Here is a 23,479-nt window from a genome sequence, read left to right as displayed (position 1 = left end):
TAGCTTTAGTTCTATTTCATTCTCCCTTATATTCATTGCCTTGTAAAATTTTTAAGAGGGAGTAAACATAAATATATAAGAAATAAACCATTATTTTTTGTAAACAACTTTAGTTTTATTAAGTGTTTTACCTAGTCATACTACTGATGGAAATAAGATTGAAAAAGAATTGTTATTGAGGCGAGGGTGGAGTCTGAAGTCTGATGATTCAGTAACTTCTCTTTTATAAAGATTACTGGGGTGTTTAACCAAGGCCATTGCATTTTAACAGACAAACTGTTTTCCTGCAGAGAGGAAAAACTATATTTGAACATGAAAGGTAAATTTGCTCAATCCACTTACAGAGTATAAAAATGTTTCCTCCAACTTTGTCTCACTGTGACCTAGTTTCATTGGAAGGCTATTTTTCAAGTGTCTCACTTCTTTCCCTTTCCACTTCATTTCATAAAGCAACAATCTAGAATTATAGTGGGAATAAAGTTTCAAATGTGCTTTACTAACAGATAATGCTTTTTCAAAGTCAAAACCACTCAGAATAGTAATGCCTGAGTTACACATGAGATATGTGTCCAAATAGTGTCCATGTCTCATTCTCTTGGAAGAAAGTTGTACCATCAAATGACAGACTTCATTAAGCACTAGATGACATTTGCTTGATTGGAAGTCCTTTGTCCCCATGTAAAATAAGACTCCATCTTCATCTGTTCCCCGCAGTGGACTTGATTGACAGTTCTCTCATTCAACGCTTCCTGCTCGATCAAAGTCTCTGGGAAGCAAAAGCGGGCTGCCTCTCAGCACAGCAGCTTTTACAGGTGCTCGAGGAACTTTTCATGCAAGCTGGGGTGGAGAAGCCAGGACAGGTGCATCCCAGAGCGTCGGAACTCACCCTGAGTCTTCTCACAGCCATGTATGACAGGTGAGGGTGTCAGGTGATGCCGTGACTTCCAAGGCAGTGTTTTGTTACTGCTGGCCATTGACTTTTGGTGTTGTCTAATATTTACTTAAGATCTGATATGTAAGAAGGCTTTTTTGTTTTCCACAAATGCATTACTCTTTTAAGAAGGGAAGGAAGAAGTACATACTCAACAACTACATTATATAAATGATTGACAGAAAGCAGCAGAGTGAAAAATCCACAATACTTTTCATTCATACAAGTTTGTTTTCACTCTAGAGAACTATGCACACCTTTTGTTCAGGCGATCATATACATTTACAAATGAAAAAATTACACCTTTCTTGAGTCCCTAGAAGCTTATTCCTTTGCTCATTTCTTTACAGCCAACTTAAAGTTTTTGTTTTGTTTTGTTCCTTAGGTGGAGCAAGGTTGAAAAACATGTGATGGATAACTGAGCTATTGTCTCAGTCCATTTGGGCTACTGTGACAAAAATATCATGGGCTGGGGCTTAAACAACATTATTTCTCACACTTCTGAAGGCTGAAATTTCAAGGGGGAGTCCAAGGGCAAAGTATGGATTTGGTGTCTGGTGAGGTTTGGCTTCAGGGTCCCTGAAGGATCCTCTTCTTGCTGTGTCCTCACATGACAGAAAGGCTGAGGAAGCTCTCTGGGGTGTCCTATGCATAAGGCACCAATCCAGTTTATGACTCCATTCTGATCACCTTCCAAAGACCCATCTCCAAATTCCTGTATGCTGGGTATAAGGATTTCTAAATATATATATATAATATTTATATAAATATATATTTATATTTATAAATATATCTTTTTATTTATATATATTTATATATATATATATATATATATTGAGGGCACATAAGCTTTAGTTCATTGCACTATATACAAGTTTAGACCACTTCAGAGGCTTGGTTGTGTGTTCTAGACTCACTGGTGGTATGTGTGTATGCGTGTGCTAGTGTTTTTCACTGAGCTGTGGTGTCTACCATTCCTCTACCCCACTTCAGTGGTTTACCTTATGTGCTCTTGACCCACTAGGCCTTATTCTTTCCAGTGGATTTTTTTTAAAAAAAGTCAAAATGAACAAATGGCTTCATTTTTGGTGGTTTGACTAAAATGTTTTATTTATGTTACCTTTTCTCAGAATACATTTTGTCTCCCCCTCCTGTTTATTTGCAAGACCTGTACAACTATCCTGTACAATGTGAAAGGGAAATGTTTAGAAGCTGACTTTTCCCCCTAAGTTAAAAAAGCAGAAATCCCATTATCCCTAAAATCAATGGTGTGAAGTAGTAGCATTTTTAGGCTGTGGGTCCTTCTTTTTTTTTTTTTTTTTTTTTTTTGTGGGACCCTCGCCAGTGGCCAGGGATCAAACTGGCGCTGCAGAGACTGCGGGCAGCCTCGTAACCCAGCGCTCAACTGCTGCACTGCCAGGGGAGGCCCATGTGGGTCCTTCTTATAACCTAATGTATGCTCTATTTTAATGACGTAGGAACAACTCAAGTCCTTTTTATTTTAGGTGTTTTAATTCTTGTTTACATGGTAATGGAGCCCCTGAGCATTGCAGGTGTCCTGGTCACAACCCAAATCCACAACTTCAAATCCACTGCTCAGACCTGAAGTTCTAGTTTACCTGCCAGCTTGCCATCTGCATGGATGTCTCAAAGCAGCTTGTTGGTACAATTCAGAAATTGTCCTTTGCACTGGGGATGACCAACATTTGAACAGGGAAGGGCATAATCTGGAAGGGCAGATTCTGCTAGATCTCCCTTTTCTGCATCAAAAGAGTCCAGAGGAATGTGGACACATTTCCCATCCCACTTGTAGAGTAAAGCTTCAAGGACTAGTCAGCACTGAAAAAAAAATCACATTGCTTTGAGAAATAATGCTTTTCCTGTTTTGCTTCAGACATTTTCATTTCATCCTTGAACTAGACATTGTATAAGTAATAAGTTAAGTTTTAATAAAATTGAGTGTCAACCAGGAAAAAAGTCACCATGAATAGAAAACCTTTGGAAAATGCAAAGAGTAAAGAAAAAGAAGTATCACCCCAAAAGTCTGCCCCCAGAGGGCAACCACAGCTTAACCATCTGGCAACTCCTTACAGTATTTTCATTTTCAGCTTGTTATTTATTTACTTTCATTGCACAATGATAAATAAACATTTCTTGAGTTATTTTTCCATGATTTTAGCCTCCTTAAATAGCTTGTTATACTCTTTTTGTTGTGGCTGACATAACATCAGCACCTGCCTCTGATAATCCTCCTGTTTGGGCACATTGGTTTGTAGGTTTGGAGAAAACACAGCCAGTGAGTGGGCAAAGGATAGGCTCTGAGTGAGCACTTATGAGCTGGGGATTTTTTTATATAAACATTGGCTCCTTTAGCCTGCTTTTTGGTCTTTGTCTCTGTTGTTTGATTTTCAGGCATCTGAGTCACAGGGAAGTGAGTCTACGGCCTCTGAAGACACAGTGACCCCTATAATCTCAGGGCCTGGCTCAGTCCCTAACATCTGATAAATATTCCTAACAGGTGAATGAATGAACAATGGAATGAATGATCAAGTGTTTTTATTCAATTCCTAGTTCTGTTAAATTCTGGATATAGGAAAACAGACCTGGGAAAGCAAGAACTTGTAACACCATGTCAGAAACATGCATTATGACTGATGGTTTTTATAAAGAGCATCCCCAAGAATAACCCTGCCTATCCCATGCTTGTCTCCATTTGGTTGCCACACAGCACAGGAACGGGTTTTCTCAAGCGGGTGCCTGCCGCCGCAGCCCTGGTGGCCCTCGCAAGCGACAGCCCTCTCGCTAAGTACAGAGGTAATGTTTGGAGTTTCAAGTGTCTGAAATGTAGTGGCTTCCACATCTCCTGCACATCATCTTCTTCATCCCCTTGCTCCATCCTGCTCCCCGATATCCCCCCAGAACCTCGACCCTGTTTTTCAGCACATGCATGACTTGGGACTTTTCAAGGAAGTGACCCATACCTTCTAATTACTTATAACTTGGTTGTCCTTCATCTATATTTGTGCAGAAATAATTCAGATACCCATAGTTATTATTCCACTAAAGACTGAGGCTTGGCTCTTAACACCCTTTATCAACCTCATGTTCTCGTCATCTATGTGCTGAGTTATCAAGAGATGGAAATGTGAGTGGGCTTTTATGAGTGGTCAAGTGAAGCCTTCAAATTATCAAGTCACTAACCATAAATGTAATTTTCACCTCTTTTCCCTTCATATCCACAAGTAAACCGTTTAGAATTCAAGGCACATACTCTTCAAGGAGATATTGCATGAATTCCATTGAAAGATTCCTATGTCTAGTTCTTTTTCAGCTCTACGCAGAAAATAACAGGGGAGGTTATGATTCCGGGGCCCGCATGACCCGAAAGGCTTTGAGAAATCTCCTAACAGATCTACAACAGGTAAATGCCCAATACTCAAGAATCCTAAACTTATTAGCTAGTTATCTGGGTACCCCCTCTCCTCTAGAGCCCCTACTATTATCTGAGTGGAGGTCTGGTTCATTGCACTGCTCCCTCACTGGTTTCACCAACCCAAGTCTCCTCTCTCTCTAACTCTTCCTCCACACAGCAGTCCAGTGACTTTTGCGAAATGCAAATGTCTCCCAACTGTTTAAAATCCTTCATTGGTCATTTATGCCTATACAATGAAGCCTACACTCCTTAGCATCATAAGTAAAGGTTGCATGATTTGACCCCACCCTTTCAAAAGAAAGTAATGCCATATAAAACCTCAGACATAAAATGAATATGTGCCCAAATATTTATTTGGTGATCACTTCGGCAGCACATATACAACATTTATTTATAACTAAAAGGGGGCACCAGTACTCCGTGGTGGAGCAAGGGGTTAAGTCTCAGCACTATGAAGTTATCGGCAGCCACTGCTGCATGAGTTCCATCCCCAACCAGGGAGCTAACCCACATGGCCCAGCAAATATCTCCTGTCTCACCTGCTGCTCCCCTCAGCAGTGTATTTCAGTAGACCAGCCTATTCTGCTCCCCACTCTGTCTCTGGTGAATCCTCTCACCTGCCTCCTCCAGGCCTCTGTCCTATACCCAGCTCTTGTATGCATAAATAAATACTTAAAAAAAAAAAAAAAAAGAGGGCACCAGTAGGTTGTTACAACTAGTTGAAAGAAGTAACCAAAGAACAAACTGATAGATTAGAAATATTAAAATGAATTTGCAGGTGGATGTAAGACTGACTTTAGGGGGAAAAGGAGAGTTGTCCCTCTCTAGGACAGAACTTATTCATATGTCTATAAATTTAAATTACAATTATTTACATTTTGGTCAGTCTTCTACACATTAATTTCAATCTCCATGGAGTTGTAAAATAGTCTAAAGACAGATCACTTATGATGATATCCCTTGTTAAGATCTCTAGTGATTTCTTCTGCTTATTCTGTTTTCCTTATACTCCCTCCACCTTTTTTGTTCCTGCTTACCAAAATCCTGATCATGCCTGACACTCACCAAGTTCTCCAACTCTACACCGTCTGTCTGCAACGCCACTGCCTACTGCTCACTTGACACTGTCTACTGTCAAGATCCTCCAAAATATCAATAACTTCCTCACTAAAAGTTTCTTTAACTCCTTGTGCATAACTTTCTCATAACACCTGTCAGATTTCACTGCAATGATTACCTAGGCATATGCCTTCTTCCCCAGACAGCTTCTGAAGGGCAGGTGCTCTATCTCAATCATGTATATGTCTCCAGGAGCATGAAAAAGTACTTGACACTAGACCTTCAACAAATGCTTCATGAAAGCATAGATGAAATGAGATGCTGAATAGCTAAGATTTCCATCATTTCCTGCACTTTCAGAATGTGCAAATTTGACATTATTACCCTTACTAGGCAAGGGAATTTAACCGCCTTTAAGTAAATGTTTTGTTGTATGTTAAAATGACTTAAAATGATGGAACCAAGGAGGAACTTGGGTGTGGATCCAGCAGGCTCCAGATTGCACTGTGAGTGGCTGCTGTCACACTGTATCTCTACCCCTAAGTTGAGGATGTTCCTATCTTCTAGACTCTGTAAAATCCCCAAACTAGGTTTCCTGCACTGTAAAGTCATAGCAGTTTCTGTCATTTTTCTTCTGGATCTAGACTATAAGGAAGGAAAAACAAATTTTTTCCCTCTGCCCATCTTATATTCTTGGCCTGGGGCCCTGTAAATTGGACTGGCAAGACAGGTTAACAAGGGAAAGACGAACAAGAGTTTATTAACGTGTACATGGCCCCAGCACAGGGGAAGCACCTGAGATGAGTCACGCAAAGGGATGGCTAGATTCAAGCTCATCCACCAAAAGAAAAGAGAGACCAGGGACTTCCAGGTGGGGGGAGGCAAGTTATAATAGGTGACCAGGAAAAATGGTGAACAGAGGCCCTGCGGTAAGATTTGTTATGCAGATTTTAAGTGCCTCCTCTTCCTGATAGAAAGCAGACACCTTTGACAAATGCCAATTTCCTTTACAAAAGGAAAACCTATGCCATTTTTAGAGCCTTTCCTGCACCTGCTGGTTCTCAGTGGCCTTTACCTCAAATTATTCCAATACTAAAGGGGCACAGTGTAGGGTGCCACATTCCTGCATCCTTCAGAGAAGGGAGGATGGAGTTAGGGGGAAAATTATCAGAACTCTAGAACAGGGAGTTTTGCTTTGATTTGGTCTTGATATTTTATGTTCATATAGTCACAATAATTAACATTTAATTTATTCTGGAAATTCCAAACAATATTTAGATGTTTATATTTTGTAGGTGGAGTGACGATTTTAAATTGTTTTATAAGTTGAAAGCACCAGGCCCAGTTAGGTGGTTGCAAGAACACACAGGTCCTATTACCAAGTGTTCGGCTTACTCTCCGTTAACACAGGTGCTACCGTAACAAAGGTGCTTCCCCACAGTCCCTGCGTCTCAGGGCTCAGTGGAGATCTGGGGAGAGTGGGAAAAGCTGTCCACCCACTTATGCGATCAGACTTGTAGAACAGTGTATTCAGAAGACGGATGAAAGGAAGGAGATGGACTGAAGGGCATTTTCCTACCATAGAATTGCTTGTACTCTCTGCCTGACTGCTACAGCTGGCTCCAAGCCGGCACCCCATCCAACAGGCCCTAAAGCCCTGCCTTTGTGCCAGGCATAACTGAGGCTAATGGGTGGCTGAAGTGGCAGCTCCCACAGTGCTGCCTCTCTCTCCTCTGTCCACCCACTCCGCCCCATTAGCATGTTCCTAGGAAGCTGTTAGGAAGGTATAGATTTGCATACCAAATTACCATCCCATTACCTTCCATTAAGAACTCAGTGATGGATTCCCATAGAAAACTCTAAGCCCCACTATGTAATTCAAACTCCTCCTCCCCAAATCCTAATTATCATGGAGAGTGATAATTTCAAGTGGTGCTCTGCCTGTACCAGCATGCCATCTAGTCACGGCCTGCTTCCACAGAACACCTGCAAGGAATTAGTCAAATTAATCTACAAAATCTTTATGCACACATTTAAAGCTAAAAATGTAGGTTAAAACCCACCACAGAGTGAATTTTCTCTTCACTGGTGTCAGAAGCAGAGCTGGCAAGTCTGTCCCATCTGATCCACATCCCTTATTTTGCAAATGAGGTTAAACCCCTTTCCAGGGGCTCAAGGAGACCATCTAAGTAAGTAGTCCAGTTAGTGTACCAACACTCAGGCCAGAGTATGGGTAATGAGTTGTTTTTTTCAGACAAGGGCCAAACAATATAGGAAACAGTTACTTACATTCATCTGGTAACGGGGTTATTATCCATTTAAAGCACATGCCATCCACTATTACGCAAATGTTTGTTGACTTCTGCCTGGCTAATTGTCAGCAAAGTGGTTCTAAGTGCCACTTTCCTGATTAGAAGAATGTTTATTCGAGTTGATGGACTCAGCAGGGGGGAGCTTTGAAATTACTTCTGCGCTTGCAGGCAGTGCCCACTGACGGCCCATGCTTACACCACATCTGACGTGAGCTGGGACCCACCACCAAATGGGCGTAAATGGAGGTGACAGGTACATGGATCTGTGCATAAAGATAATGTCAGAGCCAGGTCCCTGGCCATCTTGACAGTCACAAAGGATTCCTAATCCTTTAGTTAAACTCCATATGGTGACTGTGGTTGGAAATCACAAGTGACGTGCAGATTGAGTCATTAGACTAGATGTAACGTTAGGCAGTGACAAGACTTTGTCAACATCCTCAGCAGAACAGGAGCTTTGGAATGAGAGCTCAACTTACTCACGTCTTTGAAAATAAATGTTTACTGGGGTAACATTGGTTTAAAATACATTACCTAAGTTTCAGGTGTACAGAGTCATAATTTGAGATGAGTATTCGCTGCATCACGATCACCACACAGTTGACCCCCTTATCTGACTTAGTCTCCCCCTACTCCCAAACTTCTTCCCTTCTAGTAACTTCCAATCTGTTGTTTTTGTTTTGTTTGTTCTTTTGCTTAGTTTCCCCTCTCCCACATGATTAAATCATATAGTATTTGTCTTTCTCTTTCTGGTTTTCTTCACTTAGCATAATCCCTTCACAGTCCATCCATGCTATCACTAGTGGCAAGACTTCATTTTTTTATAACTGAGTGGTATTCCACTGTATACCTATGCCATATTTTCTAAATCTTTTCAACGTCAATGGGCAATTCAGTTCTTTCCATATCCCTTTTTCTTTTTACCTTAAGCAAAATATCAAATCTCAATCACTGCTTACTTTACTTTAAACAAAGATAATTACTGCCCTGCCTCAGAAATTGGCATTTGTTAAAATAAGATTACATGACCTGTTTGAGAGGTTTTTCCTAAAAATATTCTAAAGTTTACCACCATATCATTGTTACATATAACTCATAGGAAAATAAAAGCAAAGAAAGGTGAAAATCATTTGAATGGATCATCAAAAGTGAACAATGATAGCTGTTCCTGTGTTGACCCAATTACCAGACTTTCTTCTCACCCATTCCCACCTACTTCTTCCCACTTGTTCGTCTATTGTCCCCACTCAACCAACCTGCAAAGCCCACACATTTCTTTCCTTTGCTTGTATTCATGCACTGAGAGTTCATCCACACTCAGACCCCAAAAACTCACAACCCCCCAAGTGTAAATCACCATCACTCAGATATGCTGACTCCTGTGGCCACATAATTCTCTATTTTCCTAACAGCTGATGTCTCGACTCTTGCAGATCCCAACTGTGGTAGGGGAGAGTCGGGCTCTGTGTTCTGTGGAAAGCGCTATTCGCAGCTGTTTCCAAGGGGTGAGTGCCTGTAAATGTCCCTGAGAGATGGGGGTAGGCACAGTTGCTGACTGATTTAGATTACAGACCTATTACTCCACATAGCTTTGCAAACAACCTAATTGAGGAGGTAGACTCGCTTTTACATGTGATAAAACTTCTTTGGCAGAACTGCCAAGAAACAGAGTCAGAAAAGAAAATGCATCTTGATCTAAACTAGAGACGAAAGTCATGTCAAGAAGCACTTTTAAGGGTGTCATTGTTTTACAGGTGTTGAGCCCAGCAATCAAAGAAGAAAAATTTTTATCTTGGTTACAGACTGAGCCTCCCATCCTTCTGTGGCTCCCGACCTGCTACCGATTATCAGCCACTGAAATGGCCACTCACCCTGTTCGGTGTAGAATCTGTAGGATATTCCCGATCACTGGACCGAGGTACAGTGACTTGTTGGTATTTCTGGAGCTGTGTCTCTCCAGATTTCTTTTGTAGTTTTTTTGCACACATCTGGAACTCAAGTGATTTTTTTTTTTTTGGTAAATAATTTTCTGCATGAGGGATCTTGGCTGATAATAAATAGTATTTTATTTTCAATAATTAATGGAATATTAAGTTCTTCCACTGCCATATAGTCTAACCAGTAGACATTTTCGTTCCTCTAAAGATGAGAAAGTTTGTGTAGGGGCAGGAAGACCACAGAGCAGGTTTTCTGATCCAGCAGACCGGGTAAAGGAGGAGTCCTGGAGCCCTCAGTGGCTTTTGCAGGCTTTTATTGGGATTTACCCAGTACATGGCAGGTATGGGTGCTGGGGGGGCCAGGAGGTTGGCAGGCCTCCCAGCCCCCAGCAAGTCTTCACTCTTCCTGGGCTCTCCAGTGTTCTCTCTGCTTCTCTGCTCTGGGCTTCTCTGCTTCTCTCTCGTAGTTTCTGCTCTTATAAACTCAGTCTCTCAGCCCAGGTGTACCCACTTCAGGTGTTGGCCATCAGGCATGCATTCAGGACCACAGGGTTCCCTCGTCTATCCTAATGGCGGAGGGCAGAAAAGCCTGATACTTTTTACCTTACCCTACAGTTTGCCTTTTGTTACAAAAGACATTCAAAACACTTTGAAGTCATCCATAATGATGAGAGTGAGAATAATAATAGTTTACATGTATTAAGAATTAAACAAGAGTAGACAGAGTGAGTCATCTAAATTATTTCACTTAAGACTTGTTAAAATCGCCCCAGAAGGTGATATTATTACCCCTAATTTTCAGAGAACCTGAGCATGCTTAGGTTCACGTGGTTAACAAGTGGCAGCAGGTGGCGGATTGAATAGCGGTTCTACTTAGCAATGACGATGCGATGCTGCCCCCTAGTGTCGGCAACACTGTTCGGACCCAAAAGTAATGATCCAGTTTTATAGGAGACGCTCCGGTCAGATGTCTCTCCACCAAAAAAAAAAAAAAAAAGGTAGATATGAAAACTAGGTTTGAAGGTAGGAAGATTCAGGACTTTGCACAGCTTTCAGGGTGACTGTCAAAATCCCATTTTAAAAAAAGGATGTTGCTGCCTCCCATCAATAAAACAAGTGAAGAGGGCCTCTCCTGTTGGCGCAGGTGGTTGAGCACAGAGCTGTGAAGCTGTCCATAGCCTCTGTAGCGCAGGTCCCATCTCCGCCTGCTGGGGAGATACCCACATGGCGCAGCAGGTCTGTCCTGCCTCTCCTGCTGCTCCCCTCAGCAGTGTATTTCATCAGTCTGCCTGTTCCCCACTTTGTCTCTGGTGAATCCTCTCACCCTCTGGCCCAGTTCTTGGCCCAGTTCTTGTATGCATGAATAAATAAATCTTAAAAAAATAAAATAAGTGAAGATATGGAGAGATTTGGTGGTGGGTGCTGGGATATACAGGCAGCTAACAAGTCAAAGGCAGGGTGCTCAGCAGGGCCAGGAGGAAAAAGGCCTCGACTGAGCCCTTGGCTCCTACTTAATTTCTCTTCTTTCCTGCCTGTATTTTGATCTTGACTAACCCACACCTTAAATTTGCCCGCACAGATATGAAATAGTTCTGATGGGTCCACAACAATCTAGAAATCCATTTTTAATTTTGCTAAGAAAATAGTTCCAATTTGCAGAGAATTCTGAGGACACAGCCAAATTTTTCATGAAAAAAACTTTTTCATGAAAAACTCTTTTACTATGAACAGAACTTTAAGCAATAAAACATACGAATGGATAAGACTGTTGGACACCGAGCATGTTGAACCAAAGAAATCTCCATACTTCAATGGAAAAAGAAAACACATTTTCATATTGCATAGTGGAGGAACGTGAATATTATTTACCATGTCGTTCACATATTATAATCATTTAACCAACAAACAAGTATTGGACACTTTACAATGCATCCTGCACTGGGCCAGCTATAAGATCCACTTTGCAATTATATAAAACACAACTGCTATGCTGAAGTATTTTTTTCAAAATTATTATGTATGGACAAAGCCGTGTTATTCCTGTTTTATAAAAAGCCAAAACAGAGTTTGAATGACTTTCTCAGGTCACTTTGAAAAACTGGGAAAGCAGGGGGTGGCCCAATGGTTAAAGACAGTGCTATCAAGCTACTGCCAGCCACTACAGCACCAGTCAATCCCAGGCCGGCCAGGGAGCAACCCACATGTCGCAGCAGACCTCTCCTGACTCACCCACTGCTCCCCTCAGCAGTGTATTTCAATCTGCCTGTTCTGTTCCCCGCTCTGTCTCTGGTGAATGCTCTTATTCCCCACACCTCTGGCCTGTACCCCAGTTCTTGTATGCATAAATAAATAAAACTTTTATTAAAAAAAAAAAAACTGGGAAAGCAGAGGGCGTGAATTGTTACACTTTAAGTTTTAGGTTATATTCCTCTCTATTGAGAATGAGACTAAGCTTCCTCTCAGAAATGCCTCCATGCCAACTGCCCTTCCTCCTCAATGCCCCAGGCAAAATTCATACCTCTTATGTGCAGATAGCTGGTGACCTGGGGAAATGCCTTTAACCTCACTGGAATTCAGTTTCTTTATAAGTAAAATGAGGAAGGCTAGGGTAATTGATATCTTAGGCTTCTTTTAGCCATGGCCTTCAGTCTTGGAAATTGCTTGAATGTATTACAATCCTAGCCTTAATTTGTGGTTTTGGCTTTCAGAAAACTCCAGCAATAGCCTCAGGTCTTTTAGTTTTAGTGAGATTAATAGAGCCAGCATAAAGCATATGTACCTGCTGGTCAGGAGGTAGCAGGAAGAGGACAGAGGCTTGAACTTCAAAAGTGAGAGAAAGTACAAAGAGCAGAAGCCTTCCTATGCTGAGTGTTAAATTCAGCAGTGCGTGTCACCCTGTGCTAACAGCCATGTAAGGTTGACAAGAGATTGGGGGGGAAAAACACTTGATCCTCTTTGGTAAAGGCATCAACAACAGATGATCACACTACCCCATTTTTCAGATACCCGTAAGTAGTTTTGGAACATAGAGAAATTAATTCAAAGAACTAATTCAGCATGGTGTCCAAAAAAGTCAATTCTGGGGCCTCCCCGGTGGTGCAGCGGTTGAGCGCTGGGTTGCAAAGCTGCCTGCAGCTTCTGCAACGCCGGTTCGATTCCCGGCTGCTCCCTGGCCACTGGAGGAGGGTCCTACATGGCGTGCAGACCTCTCCTGTCGCCCGCTGCTCCCCTCAGCAGTGTGCTTCGGTCCTTCTGCCTGCTCTGCTCCCCGCTCTGGCTCTGGTGAATTCTCTCACCCTCCCATGCTTCTGACTGTACCCAGTGCTTGTATAAATAAATAATTAAATCTTTACCAAAAAAAGTCAAGTCTAACCCTAGGGTAATGCTGGAAAAAGTAGCCAGTACAGGTGGTTCATCAAAAATACTTTGTTATTCTACACATTTCATGTAAAAGTGAATGTTGTTCTGGTTACACATATTCAATAATTTCCAAAGCTTTGTGAAAACTTCCCAAGGCCAAGGGAGCATGGCTGACTAGTGTCGTTTTCTTCATGAAGAAACCACATGGTCATTTAACTTTATTCCACTAAGGTTAGTTGAACAGTGGTGAGTGCAAGTGTTATCAACCAATGAAGTGCTTTTACCCATTCAACACCCAGACTTACCTGGAACTGATGTTTTTGTTGTTGGGTTTGGAGAGCGGGTCCAGAGCTTCCCTTTCACCAGCATCAGTGAGTTTTCAGGTGAGTTTGTCCACGACACAGAGCTGTTAATTATACAACAAAAGGGCAGGTTTATTATAAAAGGGAGAGAAGAATAAAGGACACTTGCATAGACACAGTGGGCAGGAAGAGCTGCCCTGAAAGGGACAGGTTTGCTGAGAGGCCTGCATGGTTGCAGGCGGGCGGCCTTGAGGAGCGCAGCCTCTGCTGAGGAAGGTCAGTGAGGACCTGTACCTGGCATGGTACAGGTCACAGGCAGGCAGGAAGGCTGCTGCCCTGCAGAGGGAGAGTTGGTGTAAGGGAGCACATGCATAGGCACAGGTGGGCAGAAGGACTGCTGCTCCCGGGTCAGTGCAGAGATTATACTGATAAAGCCTTCTCTTTGGGAGGGGCTCACTCCTTCAGAGTGGTTTGTTTGTTGTTGACTTTGAATACACTATATAGAATTTGAAAGGGGTCCTCCCTGGTGGCGCAAGGGGATAAGCACTGCGCTATGAAGCAATCCGCACCCTTTATAGCATGAGTTTGATCCCCAGCCTGCCAGAGAGAAACCCACATGGTGCAGCAGACCTCTCCTGTCTCGCCCGCTGCTCCCCTCAGTGGTGTATTTCATCAGTCTGCCTGTTCTGTTCCCCACTCTGTGTCTGGTGAATCCTCTCACCCCCTGCATCTCTGGCCTGTACCCCAGTTCTTTATGTATAAATAAGTAAATCTTTTTTTTTTTTTAAAGAATTTGAAAGGGGCCAGATTTCTATAATGGTCTCCATCTATATATCTTCACCTTCAGATCTGAGCTCCAGACACCCCCTACAGCAGTCTGATACCTGCTTGGGTCTCTGCTTCATGATTTAGGCATTGGTGCCTAGAGGTCTTAATTCCTATAGCTGTGTCAATGGCTATGCTAATCCCTTCTATCCCCACCTCCAGCTCTTGGCATTGTGTGGGCCAGGTTTCTGGTCTTGTGGCACCTCCTTTCCAGTTTTTCTATTCTTATTCTCCATCATTCCCATACATGAATTCAAGCAACAAAGGCTTTTATCTGTTGGAGTTGGATAAAGGAGTTCATTCTCTGAAGGCCTTATCCCTGAACTGAGGAAGGGGAAGGGGCCACGTTAAAGAATCGAATTTAAAGAGTCGGCATCAGCAAGATTCAGAGAAATAGGCAGGGGAGAAGGAACAGCAAGAACAGCATTCATTCCCTCATTCACAACACTTTTTCTTCCAAGGTTGGTCCTGACCAGATAGCTCTGTCACGGCGCTGGTAAGCGTGCTTTTTTACTATGGTCTCCAGGTTGTGGCTTAACCCTCATCTTACTTCCACCTCCATCTTTGTCTCAGCCAGTCTTGCCTGGCTTTCTACGTTTTGTCTACAAAAATTTAAGCAGAGCAAGGACAAGGAGCTTCTAGTTTAAAAGAAGAAGAAGAAGAAGAAGAAGAAGAAGAAGGGCAAGGAAGAACAGAACAAGAAAAGGAATATCTGAGTACTGGGGGAAGATACACATTAGTGTGTGTGAATTCAAAACCAAGCCTCCTTCCTTGGTGGTCTAGGGTAATAGTTAAAATAACAGACTGTTCCTTCAGAGTTTTTCCCTGAGTTTAAAACTACCTCTAGTACTTAATAAAGAGCTGTGTAACTTTTTGCAAGTTGCTTATTCTCTTAAGTTCACTTTCTTCACCTGTAAAAGGAGAAGAATAACAATACCTGACCTTAAAGAACTCCAAAGGGAACTCACTGTACCAACACTTGGCCCTGCCTGCTCACCACTGACAGAGTGTATCTCCACTCCAATTGGCAGATACCGCTGTCTGAAGTGCCTCAACTTTGACATCTGCCAGACCTGTTTCTTAACTGGTCTTCACAGCGAGTCCCACCGGGAGTCTCATCCAGTGATTGAGCATCATGTCCAGGTACGACTTATGGCGAAGCACCAGATGACACACGAATCAGATCAGTACAAACTACAGCAGTTTAAAAACTTTCCCTCTGGTAAAACTACAGCGTCTGCTCCTTCCCTGCATTACAACATTTAAGACAAGGAAGTGGTAACCTTGACAACTATTTCTTCATATGTTACAGGACAGGGAGAGGGGCACCCCAGAATCCCCAAACCTGCCCACTCTAAATAGGTTCTGCCACCTGCTGCATCAAGACAAAACATACTCTAGTGCATAAGACTTTTAATGGAAAGGAACATTAATATAATTAGTGTGCATAACAGAAAAGACAGAGAATAAAGTTTGCAAATCAAGCATCCAAAATTACCCACCCCCTCGTGGGTAAATGTCCAGCCAAATAGGCTTGGCCCAAAGCAGGGCCTCTGGGGCCTAAAACCTTGCAAGTCTAAAGCATCTCCTGGCAGAGACCCATAGAAAGGGTCAGAAATAGCCAGGCAAGTCTGAAAGGAAAAGAGCAAAATCAAGATAAAAGCTGCCATTGTTAACCTCCCCTCAGGTCTCTCACCCACATCTGTTTCAACCAGTTCAAGGCCAGGAAGCAAGTACAGCTTCTTCACATGTCTTTGCTCCATGTGCCTCTCCAGGCCTTTTTCTTTCTCTCCGTCCTGCTTCCTTCCTTCCCCAGTCTCCTCTTCTTCTCTTCCCTGCTCAGCTCCACCCTCTCTTGGGTGGGGCAGGGAACCTCCCCTTTTCTGGGGACCACCCTGTTACACATATAAATATGCTTTCTTCACATCATAGGATTTTATAAAAACCTTTTGGGGGCAAGAAAAAGAGTCCAATCTGAAGCCATCAGTCCTGTACTGTGTGCTGGAAAATATCTGTGAAGATGAAGAGGGGAGGCTTTGGAAGTTGGTACAGGTTAAAAAGAAAAGGTTCTGGTTTGGAAAAACAATGAAACAAAACATCTAGTGATGAGTATGTTTGATAGAAATTTCTCTTCTTAACATATCTTTGCCTGAATCCTCAACTTCAAGTATTTTTTTCTTTAGGAAAAATGAAAGAGTAAGATTACTCTCTCACTTTAGATTGGAAGAGTGTAAAACCAAGAGTTCACAGATGCTTTTCAAAAAAAAATTTTTTTTATTTTTATTGATGTAACATTGTATAGTAACATTATATAAGATTCAGGCAATTATCCCTGAGAAGTAACGAATATCTGTAACCCGGTGGTCCCCAGGGAAAGGGGAGGTTCCAGGTTCCCTGCCCCACCCAAGGGAGGGTGGAGCTGAGCAGGGAGGAGGAGAAGCTGGAGAAGAGACTGGGAAAGGAAGGAAGCAGGATGGAGAACAATGAGGAAGCCTGGAGGATGCACATGGAGCAGAGAGACATGTGGAGCAGCTGCACTTGCTTCTTGGTCCTGGACTGGTTGACACAGATGTGGGTGAGAGAGCCATGATGAGGTTAACAATGGCAGCTTTGATTCTGATTTTGCTCTTTTCCTTCCAGACATTCTGGGCCCCTTCTGCCCTTTTGCTATGTATTGGTCCCCAACAGGAGGTGCCTTAGACCTGTAGCAGGCTTTCAGGCCTCAGTGGCCCTGCTTTGGGCCACGCCTGTTCGGCTGGGCATTTACCCATGAGGGGGTGGGCAGCAACTTCAGGTGTTTGATTTGGAAACTTTATTCTTCCCTTTTCTGCATTGCACACTAATTGTATTAAAGTTCATTTCCATTAAAAGTTTTATATGTTTTTGTCTTGATGCAACAGATGGCAGAACCTATTTAGCATGGGCAGGTTTGGGGGTTCTGGGGTGCCCCTCTCCCTGCCGCATAACATACATACTACATTAACTTCACTGCCAAACATCTGATTCTATCCACCATCATATCATAGTCCCCTTTATCCCAATTTACCACCCACCTTTCCCCTTCCCTTCTGGTAACCGCTAACTGGCCTTATAGTCCAAAAATTTGTTTTATTTAGTTCATTAGTTTGTTTCCTCTATATTCGACCCCTGATTGAAATCATAGGATGTTTATCTTTCTCAGTCTGGCTTATTTCCAAAATTTTTAAGAAAATAATACTCAACAAGAGAATTCAGTTCTTTGTAAGAAGAAATAAAAATAGGAAAGTAAATTTTAATCAAAAACATCTTAATTTTCCCAGAAAGAACTCCTTTTCATCATCGAGGACTATGAATCAGTCTCTCGGTGCAGGCATCACTCCCAGATAACAATAGGGAAGGATGTTGATTAATTAACCTTACCCAGGACAGTTTCCCCTCATGAATGGCCCATAAAGATCAAGTGCCTAGGCCTTGCCAAATAATTTCCCAGGAGCATTACTTGACTAAACTTTATTAACCCACATCCTCAGGTGTATTGGCTTATGCTCTTCCTGATTTTTTAAATCCTGGGGAGAAATAGGGTGGACTGGTGTTACACTGGCACCATGTGGTCACTATGTTATTGCACTTTAGAGTCTTAAGTGCTGAAAAACTTAATACAAGGTCTCATTCCTCCTTTATTCCTTAGGGCAGATTTACTTCATGGGAGCTTGATGGGTGGACCTCCAGTGGCCTGTGGGTCACTGAAATGTTATTTTGAGTTACATGTATGCTAGGGTTGTTTTTTCCAGAAACCCACCGGTGGTCATCCCATTCTTACAGGAATCCACACACTGTGTTTTGCACACACTTAGTTCTCTTTCATCCCCGCCTTTCCAGCTTCAGAATTTCACATCACTAGACTGTTCTACAGAAGAGGAGCTACTGCAGGAGTTGGGGGGGACTGATGTGGAAATTATGACAGGTGCATGTGTATAGAGAGTGAAAAGTAAGTAGTAAGGTTATTAGATGATTTCTCTAAGGACATTAAAGTAAGTGAAGTAATCCCAAAGACTTTCTTGGGGGCCAGTCCTCCAAGATCAATGTGCTTACACTGGTCTGACCCTTTTTAATGCTCCGTTCCAGCAGATGTCAGCAAAGGAGCACACGAAACAGCTCCTCAGGACCCTCAGAAACAACCTGCTCCAAGGACGCTATAGGAGGAGAGAAGCTGCAAGAAGAAACTTTCGGCTGCCAGACCCAGTGAATCCAAAGGGCGTGGTTATTAACCCCACACCTGCTGGGTGAGTGCCCATGAGTGGTGTCCTGCAGGGAATAGCACTGGGATAGCAGCGGGCCCGGGCAGGGGCAGCAGCTTACACTAGGCTAAAGCGCCTGAAGAGGCTGAGGGTGCAGGAGGGGAGGGGTTAGCTGCTTTCCCCTCTAGAAACAACCTTCATTTTGAAGTAGAACTGGAGGCAAAAATATCTTTAAATAATTGACGCATCCAGTAATTTAAAGCTATTCCTACTAAAGGCATGGGGAAGACACAAGTTTTTTAATGTTATAGAGTGTTTGAATAACTTTGGTCTATTTGCTTACATTTGTTCTTTTTTTAAAAAGGAAAAGAAACTCACTGTTCCATCACTCATAGATAAGCAGGAATTATTTTTCTTCTTTCCACCTATGTGCAAAGAAGGACATATACCATGTCATTAGTTTCCAAGATTTAATGTTTAATGACCTCACTCTCTTCCTTATAAGCAAATGCCACAAGTCACAAGCAATCCCTTATCAATGAACATTTGGTTATTTTCTAATTTTGCCTCTCACCCTACAAATTCTGAAGTCAATATTCCTACATATGTGCATTCCTATATTTTCAACATTTTATTAAGATAAATGCACTCAAAGCCACTGGATCAAAAGTTGTGGACCTTGTTATTCTTCAAAATTCTGAATGCTAAATTGTGCTCTCCACTACTGGTATATGACGTCACTCATCATAACTGATCACTACCTTATAGATGACTTTAAAAAGTGCTTGTGACCTTATTTTTCTAATAAATAGTTTTTCATAATATAAAATTTCAGAAGATAAAGTAAAAAGGTATTGTTTCCTTGGGATTGTGTTCATCACACTTCGGGGGGAAAAAATAGAATTATTCATTTACTCCCATTTCCCCCTCTGGGAATATAATAGGAAATAAGTTTAAATTGAACTGACATTACATTACATTTTTTGAAATTCTTTAATATTTTCTCAAATATCCACCAGCATATTTTCATCTCCATCCCAGATTTTATTTCTATGGTCAATTTGTGACTTCACAATTTGTTGTAATTGAATCGAGTTTTATAGGTCTCTAGTGGGAAGAATGCATATTGACTTTACATTCATATGCCATTCATTATTCCCATTTCACATTACCTTAGCAGATTTTTATCAACATAACCTTTAAGTTAGAGAATTTGGATATCATCTTGATGTGTATCACTTAATATAGTTTAAATTTAAAAATAAAAACAAAGATACATTTGTTTTCTTCAAGTCAGTTATTTCACCTTTTCCTAGCAGCATAACAATAAAATATTTCAGTCATCTGAATGTATTGAGTACTTGACATCTTGTCTAAATTCCTACATTCTCACAGTTGCAATGCGAAGATCCATATGCTTATTTGCATTTCTTCTGGCCACTGAAGACATACTGATCTGTTTTTTTTTTTTTTTTTTGTGGTACCCTCACTGGTGGCCAGGGATCGAACTGGTACTGCAGAGGCTGCGGGCAGCCTCGCAACCCAGCGCTCAACCACTGCGCCACCAGGGGAAGCCTGACATACTGATCTTTTAAAAACACAGATATGACAGTATTCCTCACTTGCCCATCTCCCCCAAACTCCCTTGCCTTAAATCCCCCTATTATTTTCCCATTGTCTTAAAACTAAAAGCTAAATTGCAAAATGACTTAGAGAAGTCCTGCACACCTGAGTCACCTGGGTAGCCCCTCAAGTCTCATTTCCCCCACATTTTGTGCATCACTCCTGATGCCCCCTCCACCTATCTGACTAAGCCAGAAATTCCCCTCTTAAGACCCAAACCTTTACAGTCTGTATACCCCAGACCACCACCTCCCTCCGTGGCCTGATGCCTCAGTTCCTAAAGACACACAGTAAGTCTCTCTCAGATGTCATCTCGTCCTTGGAGCCTTCCCTGACCACCTAGTAATGCGTCAGCCCTGACCTCTCTGACACTTTGTCATTTTTCTTCAAAGCACTTTGTCAGCATCTCACTATACTATTCTATATTATTTTATGTGACATTTGTTTTGCTGTAATGTAAGCTCCATGAGGGGAGGAACCTTTTTATTCTTTCCATTTGTATTCCCAGTGTCTATAAAATTATCTGCATACAATAAATGCTCAATAAATGTTGACTGGCTAGCTGGCATAAAAATAATGTGACTGGATGCATGATAAAGGGATGAATGGATGGATGAGGTAGATCATGAGCTATTTTAGAATGGAGCATCATATGAAGAAGGTAGTGAAGTTTGAGCCTAAAAGAGCAGAGAGACACAGAAACCTTGTCCTCAGCCAGCTGTGTGTGTGGCCTTTGGTGTATGGTCTTGGGGAAGTCACTTCATGATTCTGTGATTCAGATTCTTTACCTGACAATAGGGAAAACCAGTCTCTCCCACTCCCAGAGAAGTATTTGTGGAGATAAGATGAGGAAAGTTAGTAAGGAGCACTGCACAAAGATAAAGATCTTTTTAAATGCCTATATGTTATATTCTGTCCCTCAGAGTATAATATGATTGCTCCCCAAAGTGAATTTCTTATGTAATAATTTTCAGTTTAGCCAAGATATTGATGAGCTCAGAAATTCTGATTTGTGGCTGATCTAGGAGAAATGAATATGGAATATTAACATTTTACAATATGATAATAGGTAAAAATAATATATATATATATCCTTGATAGCTATTAAGTTGGCACTAGTACTATCTTTTATGAGATTAATGATTACTGCCAGGTGGTAATCATGAATTGATGCATTGGTTCAGCAAGCATTCTATACGGTAATAAACCTCCTGTCTTTTAATGAAAATTCACTTACTTTACATATAACAGTTTATTCTGAGAAATATTTTCATTTTAAAACAAAAATTAATACAAAATCATATACATATCCCTATATTTATTGCAAATTTATTTGAAATAGCCAAGATATGGAAACGACCTAAGTGTCCCTTGATGGATGAGTAGAAAAAGAAGATGTGGTATGTGTGTGTCATCTAGACATGAATTACAGTGCTGCTGAGCATGAGTCAAGGTTAATGAATCAACAATATTTATTTTAAAGGATGTCTTTGAGGAGCCTCCCTGGAGGCGCAAGAGGTTAAGACACAGCACTGTGAAGCTATCCACAGCCACTGCAGCACAAGTTCAATCCCTGACCAGGGAGCAACCCACATGGCACAGCAGACCTCTCCTGACTTGCCCACTGCTCCCCTCAGAAGAGTATTTCAATCTGCCTGTTCTGTTCCCCACTGTCTCTGGTGAATCCTCTCATCCCCTACATCTCTGACCTATACTCCAGTTCTTGTATGAATAAATAAATAAATCTTTTTTTAAAAAAAAGATATCTTTGAGGGGGCCTCCCTGGTAGTGCAGGGTAAGTCAAGTCTCAATGCTATCAAGCTAATGCCAGCCACTGCAGCATGAGTTTGATCCCCACATGGCACAGCATACCTGTCCTGTCTTGCCTACTGCTCCCCTCAGCAGTATATTCCAGTAGCACCGCCTATTCTGCTCCCCACTCTGTCTCTGGTGAATCCTCTCACCTCCTGCACCTTTGGCCTACACCCCAGTTCTTGTATACCTAAATAAATCTTAAAAAAAAAAAGATGTCTTTGAACAAGAACACACAAAGTAATTTTGATTAGAAAAATGAAAACTATAGAGAATGATGTATCATTATTTATTAGAATGACAGTTTTTTTTATTGAGATAACTTTAGTTAACTTTAGCTTACAACATAGGTTTCGGGTGTACAGTTTCTCACATCAGCAATGTATCCACATCCACTTCCAAATTTTCTTTTCTTTTTTTTTTTTTTTTAAAGATTTATTTATTTATTTATTTATACAACCTCTGGGTACAGTCAGAAACGCGGGAGGGTGAGAGAATTCACCAGAGCCAGAGTGGGGAGCAGAGCAGGCAGAAGGACCGAAGTACACTGCTGAGGGGAGCAGCGGGCGGCAGGAGAGGTCTGCGCGCCATGTGGGACCCTCCTCAGGTGGCTGGGGAGCAGCCGGGGATTGAACTGGCGCTGCAGAGGCTGTGGGCAGCTTCACAACCCAGTGCTCAACCGCTGCGCCACCCGGGAGGCCCCACTTCCAAATTTTCTGTCATCCACCACCAGCTAATCAGTCCCCTCTACCCAGTCCTTCTCCTGCCCCCACTCCCTGGCATACACTATCATGTTGTCAGAATCAAAGAGTTTGTTTTGTTCATTTGATTTTTATCTCTATATTCCACAAGTGAGTGAAAGCATCTGGCATATATCCTTTTCCTATTGACTTATTTCAAAGTTCCCTCAAGTTTCATTCATGTTATCCCAAATGGCAAGATTTCAACATTCTAATGTCTGCGTAGTATTCCATTGTGTACCTATACCTCATATTTATCAGAATGTCCAAGAGCAAATGAATGACGATGTCTACATGCTTTTCAGAAAATAATCTGAAAAGTATTCATCCAATAAATACTTAGTTCATGCTCTCCCAGGCCCTTGGGGTATGAGTGAACAAAAGAGATAAAAATTTCTGCCCTTATGAAGCATTCATTCTAGTGGAGGGACTGGACAGTGCAAATAGGTATATAAGTAAGCTATGTAGTATATTAGAAATTTTACACTCAAAATTTTTTTAAAAAAAGAGAGGAAGGATAAAGAGATCAAGCGATGAGGGAGAATTGGTAGCAATTTTAAATAAGGTAGTCAGAGTGGCTCTCAATGCGAGGTAGCACTTGAACTTAGCCTTAAGGAGGTGAGAGTAAATCATACAGGTACCCGAGAAAAGTAAGCTACAAGTTGAGGAGAGACAGCCTCTTCACAGCCTGGGTGTAGCTGGCAGGTCTGGAGAGCAGTGAGGAAGCTGGGGCAGCTAACTGTAGCAAAGGCTGGACTGCCGAGAACAGCTTAGCAGGCAAACTGGTGATAGTAATTGGAGGGGAGTAATACTCAGTAACACCAATATTTTCCTAAATTTCTTCTAATGTTTCTATTTTGAATTTTTAATTTAAATGTTCAATCCATTTGAAGTTTATTCTAGCAAGGGTATAGATTTGCCTTCTCTC

General features: G+C 41.8%; 1 protein-coding gene across 1 annotated transcript in view; it reads left to right on the top strand.

Annotated features, from left to right (window-relative positions):
• Positions 1-23,479, top strand: part of DYTN (dystrotelin) — a gene marked incomplete at both ends in the record, with an annotated part of 47,120 nt that overhangs the window by 8,112 nt on the left and 15,529 nt on the right. The window contains 7 exons of the mRNA XM_084259570.1: positions 715-916; positions 3,660-3,745; positions 4,252-4,352; positions 9,169-9,240; positions 9,490-9,653; positions 15,191-15,302; positions 18,267-18,421. Of these exons, the coding sequence (XP_084115696.1) occupies positions 715-916; positions 3,660-3,745; positions 4,252-4,352; positions 9,169-9,240; positions 9,490-9,653; positions 15,191-15,302; positions 18,267-18,421 (892 nt within the window). The remainder of the gene's footprint in view (positions 1-714; positions 917-3,659; positions 3,746-4,251; positions 4,353-9,168; positions 9,241-9,489; positions 9,654-15,190; positions 15,303-18,266; positions 18,422-23,479) is intronic.

This window comes from Talpa europaea, assembly GCF_964194135.1.
Source record: "Talpa europaea genome assembly, chromosome: 1".
NCBI lineage: Eukaryota > Metazoa > Chordata > Mammalia > Eulipotyphla > Talpidae > Talpa > Talpa europaea.
Note: the sequence above shows the minus strand (reverse complement) of the source record. Positions and strands in the feature narration are given on the sequence as shown.